We start from the raw sequence: 10,732 nt of genomic DNA on the forward strand, positions 1-10,732 counted from the left end.
CAAAACAGACTTAAAATACCGTTTCAAAAACAAACAAAATAATTGCTCTAGGACAGTGTAATCGAAATACAGGTGCAATTCTTTCACCAATACTTTATCCTGTGTAGAGTGAACACGTGCTACGTACAATACAACACTGTAGAATACAACTATTAGTCTAGTCACGACTGCAAATGCAGACGGCAGCATATCAACCTACTCCAACCTGACAATATCTTCCATTGAATTTTTGACTTTATACCTAAGCAATAAAGTTGAAAATTTAATACAGAGAGACAGAAAGGTGTACATTGATCTGCCGGATAAACAAGAAACTAGTTTCTGTACTACGAGTGGATCGAATGGACAATGGTTTTGTAGGTGCATTTTATTTTGACGAAGATTGTATTTACGAGACGTAATGTATGAGAAATTCACATAGGTAATACGGTTTACGACTATTTTTTATTTTAATGTCCGTCTGGTAGATTATTTTAAAACATTAAACACGTATTTTAGACATGCTATAATTTTCCTAAGTAAACAAATACTTTCGACGATAATTATATCGATTTAAAATATCGCGAGACGTCACATACGTTTTATACTTAGAAATGACATAACTAGCTCTCACTCCTGAACTTTTATTGGTTTTATCAAAGTATTGAAACCAGAATATTTTACTTAGAAGTTGCTTCTCCATACACACGATAAACAGTTTTCTTAATAGAAAAACTGAATAATACTTTACTCAACCCTGAGATCGAACTTTAGGTCACGTACTTAACATTGCCACTAACGACTCTAGTTAAGTTTATGTAAATGTCTATGAAGTAACAAGTTACGCATATTAATGGCATTAAGAGTCGCTTTAGAGTTATTATTACAACTGCATTGGGAACTGTAAATAATAATAATACTATGTATTGTTTTATTTTATGAGATAAACCGGTAAACGAGCAGACGCAACCCCTCGATGGTAAGCAATCCGGCCTTTTGGGGGTTAGGAATTTGAGGATTGTTGGAGATAGGGGAGATTTGGGAGTAATTGGGCCTCCGGTATCCTCACTCTCACGCCGAAACACAACGCAAGCGTTGTTTCACGTCGGATTTGTGTGAGGTCGTGGTATTACTCCGGGCGAGCCGGCCCATTCGTGCCGTATGGCTCTCTCAAACTTAGCTCGTATGTTTGTACGTAGCTCAAATAGTAGGCAAAAATTTGTGACTGATTTGTAATGTGAGAATGCCATTAACTTTTTGGGTTTTATTTTGATTCAGTTGTTAATATTTTCAGTAGGTAAGTAATTCATTTATTTAGTACAAAAAACATGCTTAATTTTATGCATTATGCTGTTAAAGTGATATAAAAAGTATAATAATTTTAATTACTTAAAGCTAATTTATCAGCCATCCATCTTCTCAAAATCTTAAACAATAATACATGAGCTCGCTACAAATTAAAAGAACAGTTACATGAGTTAGTTGTAGCTTCTTCTTACGGCTCATGATTGTAAACTCCTTGCAAAGTTTGAAACCAATCAAGTAGATACGTCGACCAATTTATGAGCACCTAAGTCTTACAGCATTATTAAACAAACTACTGTGATTAAAATATTGCATTACATTGAACAAAAACAAAACACTATCATTAGAACTTGAGACGGAATATTTACCATGTTTATTTATGTCGATGAGTTTTCGATATTTCGGCACTGTTGCAAGCGCCATGATCACGGATGAACTGATATAAACATGGTAAATATCCCGTCTCAAATTCTAATGATAGTGTTAGTGACCATCATAGTTTAAAAACTTATAAAAAGAAAACATTTACTTCGTAAGTCAGTAATCGCAAATATCACTCACAACGACAAATGCAAAACACCAACAGATCGACCTCCACAAATCCCTTTTTATGGTAAGTTCACAAAATAAATTGGTGGATGCGCTATCCAGTGACCCGGAGAGATCTGGGTTGGAGGCCCGGACCCATCAATCACGAACAGATAATGTTTAACATGCCACGATCTTGGTTAGCTTCATTTACGTCCTCGCCAAACAACGGCCTGTTGTCAGTGGTTTGAAAAGAATTCAATGTTGTGTTGAGAGGAGGATTATTTATTGATATACATTTACAATGAATATGAATTCTTCAAAGGATTTAAGGTAAACTTAAAACTGTCGTGATGGCTCGGTGGTTTAAGACGCCCGCTTCTCATGCATGAGGGTGCTGGTTTGAAACATATCAACGGTAAGTACCAATGTGACTGTTTTCTGAGTATATAACTCAAAAAAGTCACATTGGTACTTTATAAAATAATAATCTTCATCCTCATAGCAGTGACAACAAGTTTCTTGGTAAACACAGCTAAATACCTCCAAAAAAGGTCAATATTTTTTTTCACATGCACATGACACCCAGACCCGAAACAACAATTTGTGGATCACACAAAGAGTTGCTCTGTCCGGGAATCGAACCCGCTACACATTGCGGGACAGCCAGTTACCCAGCAACCGCACCAGCAGTGCACTAAAATGATAAAAGCATACAAATTTTAAATATAACCCCTGACTTACAGCCTGTCATGCAGACATTTTTGTTCAAAGGCATCCATTAATAATCACAGAGTAGCTACTGCTATTAATTTGAGTTATGATAAGACATCGCCCTAATAATACAATTAGAACTGCGGCCAGATTTTGGACCGAAATGAGGGAAGATAATCAGGCGGGCGTTTTGTGAAATTGATCTCAGTAGCCATTATTAAATCCTCCTTTTTCGGATACTCCTTTCATTAACACCTAATTATTTTGTGAAAAGATACTGCTTAAATTAGATTTTGTTTACCTAGCTTTTGTTTTGTAATATTGTTTTGTTACGTTTTCGTCGTGAACAAGCTTTTAAGGCAGTTGTCCCACCGGCAACGATGAACGAGTAACGAGTAGAGCTAGAACTAGAAACGAGTTAAGCGAGACGTGGCGAGCGAGTGTGTAGTTCTGATATTTGTGTAGCTCGGCTATAAGCGAGTGTGCGAGTGAGGCGGGCGATTACTCGCACTACGATACGCACTGTAGAGAAATGACCACTGGTTGCTCGCTCGGCGTGAGTTTTAATCGCTTGGCGAGTGTCGCCGAGCGAGTGTTATCTTTCGTTAGTCTCGTTCCCTCTAGGAAAATTTGTCGAGCGATATGTGTGACCAAAGACTTCGGGCGATATCGGGAGATGTCGGGAAACGTCTGATGACATCGCCACGATATTGTTAACCGTGCGACAAGAAACACTTGTATTTTCATAATCATGCAAATAGTAAAAAGCAGATATATCAATATTACAAACAGACACTCCAAATTTATTTATTAGTCTAGATAGATGCATATTAATGTAGGGTAACACAGTCTAGGACTTTTACCCAAATGGTAATCAGGTAGTCTTACCTGAGGTCTGCGACCTTAATCAGGTAGGAGCCGCCGAATGCAGGTCGCTTCTAACCGGTCTATCTAGAAGTCATTGAGGGTGGCCTATGTTCAGCAGTGGACGTCTCATGGCTGGTATAGTGATGATGATGAATAAAAAGAAACATATTTTTATAATAAGAACAAAGAATAAAAAAAGGCTTGTATTTAATTGTATTCATTAAACGTGTATTTTACAATCATGATCTTAATTCCAAACGTAATTGTGAAGTAGTAGCTGGTTTGAATGAAATGGTTAATTGTGCCTTGATGCTGTTCACATCACCGAAAACGATATACTTGCGGAGGACATGCACCAACATCGTCTTTATCGCCAGCATTGCGTAAACACGACCTAGAAATCACATTTATTTGTTGAAAAATAGATTTAACTCAAAGTTGAACGAAAATGAAACGAGGGTGCGTTCGACGCTTTGAGTGGTTGGTTTATTCGAACCGGCCAATCAGAACGCCAAACGTACGATGTTTGACGTAAAGCAAACTCGTACAGAGCGCCAAACTTGCGCTCTCGTTTCAATTTCTTTAAATATAAAACAACTCATCCTAAGCCCTCTGCAATTACAGACACAAGATGTTGTAGGATGACTAAAATAAAGTAGTAAACCATTTATAACTTTCTATTCTATAACTCCTCTAATTTCAAAATGAAGCCCTAATCTGATTGTATTAAGATAAAAAGTTTCTTAGCTCGGATGATACCTTACCTATACAATCACGTTTCCCGATACCAAAATTACAAAACGCATTCGGGTTGCTTGGCAAAGCAGACGGATCCAACCATCGCTCGGGTTTGAACTGGTCTGCATCAGCACCCCACATCGAATGTCGACCTATTCCATAAATGGATAAAAGGCAAGTGGTCCCAGAACGCAGCGTATAGTTTTCTGGAACATAAGATATAATGGTGAATTATAATTAACCATTAGTTTCTTGTACGAATTCTTCATCAAATATGGTGTACAAAAAATTCCAAATAAAATTTGTTTTATATCAAACGATTTTAATATTCTACCATTATCTATTCTATAAATCAAGCCCTTTCGTTTGGTATCCATAAAGGAGATAGTTGTAAAAAAAGTTTATATTGTATGGTCGACAAGAATACGGTTGTGAACCATTTAAAAACACATACTCAATTTTACATCTGAATCTATCCTTCTTGCTACACATGGGCTAGATGGGTACAACCTTAAAGTTTCTTTCACAACGGCTTCTAAATACACCAACTTAGGTAGATTGTCTTTGGTCAAATCTTCATCTCCAAGGACTGTTTGGATTCTGTAAATTGAAAAACCATTTTGTAACATAGTCATAAGCACTTTAAGTTCATATTTGAATACCAACAAAATTTCTTTTAAACTTCAAAACAAACGATAATATTAAAAATGTCTGTCTTTAGTCCACTAGTGAAGCTGAAGTGAGAAATAATTGTTATCAATTGTATTCATGCGAAAGCGAAGCATAGTGCGTATTTGTGAACCACTTTATGCAGAATAAAATCAATGTTTATTAAACTTCTTTATGTTCTCAAATTGAATTAACTGGTCCGGGGTACGAAGTTTCTTTTTAATATTGTAATCCTCGGATACAACACTGCCTCCCATTAAAGCCGTGGCATATCATTTTAGAACACCTTATATTATTATTATTTATTTATTCCTTTTCCATATAAATTACATTACAATATACTAAGTCCCACAAAACCGTTGTAATGGTTTGACTGTGAGGTCGCTGAGTCTCTATGTTAATAATATATGTTAAATATTTACATACATACATACATAACCTCACGCCTGTCTCCCATGGGGGTAGGCAGAGACAATGGAACGCCAATTGCCACGGTTCTTACACACTTCTTTCGCTTCATCAACAGTCATCAGTCTTTTCATGCATGCTCGTCGGTTAAAGGTACTTTTAATTTGGCCCTTTTTTAATATATCGCCAATCTGGTCGCTATATGTCCGTCTGGGGCGCCCTCTACCGACGGTCCCACTCATATTTGCCTTGTATACTTCTTTTGTAAATCTGCTTTCATCCATCCTTTCTACATGTCCAAACCATCGTAACATTCCCCTTTCAATCCTTGTCACTACATCGTCTTTCAAACCACACTTTTCTCTAACAACACTATTTTTTACTCGATCACTCAGTTTTACTCCACACATACTTCTCAAGGCTCTCATTTCCACCGCATTAATCCTGCTTTCATGCTTCTTCTGCCACACCCATGATTCACTACCATACATAAGTGTAGGTGCTAGTACACGCTGTATTACCGCAAGTCGAGCTTTGCTGGATATAATTTTACTCGACATTACAGAGTGTAAAGCACCATTGACACTATTTCCCGCTTTCACTCTCCTTTCAATATCTCCCTCACACTTTCCATCTCTCGTAAATAAAGAACCTAGGTACACAAACTCATTCACTTGTTCCAATTTTTCATCACCTATCATTACCTGGCATTCTGTTACTAATTCATTCCTTTCTATCACCAACACTTTCGTCTTGTTCACATTGTCTTTCATACCTTTCCTTTCAAAAGCATCATTCATCACAGTGATCATTCGTTGTAGTTCTTCGGCCGATGAGACAATAAGTACCTGGTCGTCGGCGTACAACAATGTTTTGATCACTGTGTCACTCATTCTTAACCCACACCTACTTTCAAATAAAATTTGTAGAAATATTTGTTAAATATTTCTACAAATTAAAAGTGTCTAAGTAATATAATTTTAATTTACGTATATACTAATATAATATATACTAATGTAATATACTAATCAGGATTATGAAGAAAGAGAAATGCGAAGCGGGAGAAGTTGGTAGAAAGTATTTTTTGATACATATTGGTCTAAATTAGTTTCCTTACTCTTTATAAACACGGTTCTGAACTTCTGGATATGTTCCTAATAGTATCAGGGCAAATGTAATTGATGAAGCTGTGGTGTCATAAGCAGCGGCCACTATAGTATTCACATGTTCCCTGATCTCATCGTCCGTGAAGGCATCCTGTGTGTCAGCTAGTTCTAAGAGTTGATTGAGGAGTGGTTCGAATTTAACAACTGTAACAAAAATATATTTTTTAAATGTTGCCCCACATTAGAATTTTGTCCTGTGCCGTGGGTGCGTTTATAAACATAAAAGTCCACATACACATGACATCCAGACCCGAAACAACAATTTATGTATCACACAAATATTTGCACCGTGCAGGGATCTAACCCACTAAACGTACAACAAAATCGTAGTAAGTTCTTACTGTTGAAGCATCGTCCTCACTGAACCGCGTCCACGAGAAGTGGGGGCAACAGTGACGTCATAGCGCAACGGCTCGACCGTATGCGCCGAGTCCAGAGGTCAACTTGCTCCTACGCACCGACCGCGCGCACATCGTATCTTGCCTTTTTTTATATTTTCGATTTAATTGTAATCAGTATTTCCTAAGTTCATTATATAGCATATTATACAGTCCACTTTTATTATTTACTCCACCTGCTGAGCTATCGTCGCAACACTTACCTTTTGCAGAAGTTCCGTTTTCTGTTTTACTGCCCATTTTCAATTCCTCTTTTCGCCTGTAGATGATCTGGGGAGTGGTGAGGATAAACAATTTTTTATTTCTTAAGAGTAATTTTCTACAATCTAATAATCGAATCTAAAATCTTCTAGACACATTTTTTCATTCAATGACTTTTCTCGCCTTGGGCGAGGCAAGAGGGAGTGTCAGACTCTTAGTGACTAAAAACCACCCCGTTCCTACCCCTGCTTATCAAGTCGGAACCCCGGTAAACCCGCAAGGTAGTCCACAGCTCTGGATCAAGCATCAGATTTGATAACATCCAAAGATATAATTATGAAAGCGCATTTTATACAGATACAGCTCTTTAAAATTCTATTTCTTCAGGGTAGGTTACGAATCGATTAGTTTTTGTCATTGTTGAAATTTTCCTGATATTAATGTTATTGTTTTAATATTATTTAATTTTTTATACCTTATTCATAATCCCCCTTGTAATCTTGAGTAGTTGGTCCTGTTTGGTTTTCAAACTACTCCATGCGTATGTGGAAGATAAATGTAAATAAATTCTTGTAAATCTTTCTGCGAGTATCGCGAAGAGATCCTCCGTAGCATTGGCATAGTCCACATCAATCGATTTGTCTTCAGTCGCTAAACCCAACGAAGTTTCTGGAAGAAGTATAAAATACCTTTTTAGGTTTGCTACCTAGCATGGAACTGCTGGATCCAACCAGGAATGCGAATGGAACATTTAGTTGAATTAGAAAATAGGTAGTACAATCGTAGGTACTGTGGGTAGGTGCAACAAAGTCCCTGATTTCTAATAAAAATGAAAACATCTAAAATCTATTGACTCATTTTGTTCTTATTTAGGAGTCGATACTTCTTTATTCTACACTGCCAAGTTGGTAGTGTATTCCCAAAGTGTAACTGATGAGTGAATGGTGTCAAATTCAAAAAAAGACAGTACTATAGTCGCTATCTAGTGAGCCCTGAAGTTTTAAGAATCGATTATGTGTAAATACTTACGACAAACAGTTTTTAACAACTGCTTAATCAGATAGTGATGAACATTGAATGATTCTTTTCCTACTTCTGATTGCAATGACACAACCAAGTTCCGAGCCTGAGTATTAAATTCGGGAATAAAACTTGTCAAAACTTGCAAATTAAACGATGGATTTAATAAACGGCGATGCGTTTTCCATGTTGTTACTGAAATACAAAAGAAGATCTGATAAAAGACAACAACATAACAAACACAATTTGAGATTTAAAGCAAAAAATAGAAGAAGTTATCTAGCGTTATTTAATAATAACTATGACTAAATTAATTATAACTTGAAAATACCCAAAGAAATAAGAAGTAACTTAAAACTAAAATAAAGGAGTTATTTAACTATATATAATAATATTAATTATATATTTTCAACACTAAAGCCAAGGCGGATTTCCTCTATCTGGCAGAATATTAATGTTTCGAAATTTATTTGGCATACGGCATTACACACTTGGCATAATCTACTTTAAACGAATATATAGGTATACAATATATGGTATAAAAATCATTTAATATTTAGGGAACAGAGAGTAAAGTTCCCTAAGAAAAGAAGAATCCTCCGACTAGGCGAGGTGATCGTGCCTGGCGGGCTTTCTGCCCAAATGTTGTTCGTTGGGATTTTCTATCCGTGTTAATTCGCAAGTATTTATGTATTTATGCATTTATGTGCAGGATATTTCTGACGTCATCCGTTGATTTTGCTCGTCGATAGTCTACGCGCGACTTCTGTCATTTGTCACTTGTCAGAGTGTCGCCACAAATATAATTATTGTTTGACCGAATGTTTATACGTTTGAATTTATTAAGGTATACTTTTAAGATGGCAGAATTTTATTTGGCATAATTACTTTTGGGAAAGCCTAATTTCGCATAATTTCGTTTTCACATAACGTTTATTTAGAGCGATGATATTACTTTGCCCGACCCGGGAATCGAACCCGAGACGCGTTGTCCGGCGGTCGCGCTTGCGACCACTCGACCAACGACGCAGTCAAGTAATTACATATTCAAGAAATTGTTAACTTACAGCTAGCTGTAATCAGCCCATTTTGGAACATTTCCGTGGCAAATTTGTAGAAGTATGGTTTATCCATGCATTTGGTAGATACGGTCATAAAGTCATCCGGATCAGTAATCACTGGAAATAATAAAGATTATTACACTCAGTATACATACAAAATACGCACGAAAAACAATGTCCTTCCTACAGTCGGATAAAAAGTATCTAATAAGTTACTATCGTTAAAAAAATAAGACTATCGTTACCAAACATTATTTATTACAGAAAGCTGGCTTATGCCAGCAGCCTTGCCTAAGTTCAAAATCCATTCAAAAACGTGTTTTCACAGGCAAATCTCATCGAATAATAGGCAAGCATATTACAATATCATGTGATACAACTAATAATGTCTAGTTGAGAAAATAAATTAAATGAGAGATAAATACTCACTGTACATAATATGAGGGCCCATCCAGATTTCAGACACACCACCGCTTTTTAAACTAAAGTGACTAAGTTTTGTAACAAATTCCCATAAATCTGAAATTATAATATATTTTTTAAAAGTACTACATAAGATTATAGTCTTTTCCAGATTCAGTAGCAAACGGATTTTAATCGCCAAGCCACATAGGAATTGTAGAATATTCCTGTTAAGAGAGTGACCTTGATTCAGTAGGGGACAGCTAGGTAGCGGACGATGAAAACTATCGCTTTTTTATGGTACAGACGGATCACCTGATAGTAAGCAATCGCCGCCGCCCATTGATATCCAAAATACCATAGGCGTTACAAGTTCGTTTCGAGCCTGTTTGGGGATTAAAATCCTAAGGGTTGCTAGGAAATCGGAAGACCGGTAATTAGACCTCTTGTAACCTCACTCACACAACGAAAAACAACGCAAGCATTGTTTCATGTCGATTTTTCGTGAGGTTGTGGTATCACTCCGGTCGAGGCAGTCATTCGTGCCGCAGTATGGCTCTCCCACACTTAAACAGGGGTTGTAACTCTGAATACATTACTTACGCTTAGGATCTCCGTAAAATTGATGAGCATGTCCTATTAAAGGTAAAGCTCCAGGATGAACAGGAGGCGATGGAGGACGAGGTTTCATCTTGTTCCATAACGCGAGCGAAGCACAAAATAACAAGACAAGCACTATAAAAATCATGACTGCGACACAATAGGTATGCAGGCTGTGGTCTCGTCCCAATCGGTTTTGTTTTTAAAATCCGTTTTTTAAGTGGAATTTATAAAGAACTAAGGAAACTCAGACACAATCGCGAGCGTTTTTATGTAATGACGACAGCCGTGCGTAATGGCTGCTCTGGAAGAAGTGCTAAGCGCTAGCGGCGACCGGCTCTAGTGGCGGCTGGCGCGGGCGGCTGCGGCGCGGGAGGGCTCACCTCGTAGAAACATGTTCTAAGACCTGAAGTAAGCAGGAGGCAGAGTCTATTGTAGCGAAGCACTCCCGAACCCACCCTGACGTCGGCGACTGGACGTGATTCGGTCGTCCTTGACTACGACCAAGTCTCCCAGCGACAGCAGCTCCTGATCGTGGCGCTTTCGCCATTTTGCGTGTTTTTCTAATTCTGAGACATATTCTGTTTGATACCGTTTCCAAAAATGAGCCGCAAAGGCTTGTGCCCTTGCAGAACTGCTGATTGCCTAAGGAGTTATCAGAGGTGCGGCTCGAAAA

The 10,732-nt window shown here is 37.5% G+C and overlaps 1 protein-coding gene across 1 annotated transcript; it reads right to left on the reverse strand.

Moving 5' to 3' along the window:
• Positions 1–3,583: 3,583 nt before the first annotated feature.
• On the reverse strand, positions 3,584–10,391 carry LOC118270860 (cytochrome P450 4g15-like). The gene is made up of 10 exons (XM_050698200.1): positions 10,060–10,391; positions 9,484–9,573; positions 9,061–9,171; positions 8,003–8,188; positions 7,449–7,642; positions 6,976–7,042; positions 6,326–6,518; positions 4,586–4,731; positions 4,158–4,337; positions 3,584–3,787 (listed from the first exon to the last, which is right to left on the reverse strand). The coding sequence occupies exons 1-10, from the start codon at positions 10,202–10,204 to the stop codon at positions 3,633–3,635; spliced, it is 1,467 nt and encodes a 488-aa protein (XP_050554157.1). The 5' UTR covers positions 10,205–10,391; the 3' UTR covers positions 3,584–3,632.
• Positions 10,392–10,732: the final 341 nt, after the last annotated feature.

The sequence above is a fragment of the Spodoptera frugiperda genome, chromosome 13 (assembly GCF_023101765.2).
Source record: "Spodoptera frugiperda isolate SF20-4 chromosome 13, AGI-APGP_CSIRO_Sfru_2.0, whole genome shotgun sequence".
NCBI classification, from domain to species: domain Eukaryota; kingdom Metazoa; phylum Arthropoda; class Insecta; order Lepidoptera; family Noctuidae; genus Spodoptera; species Spodoptera frugiperda.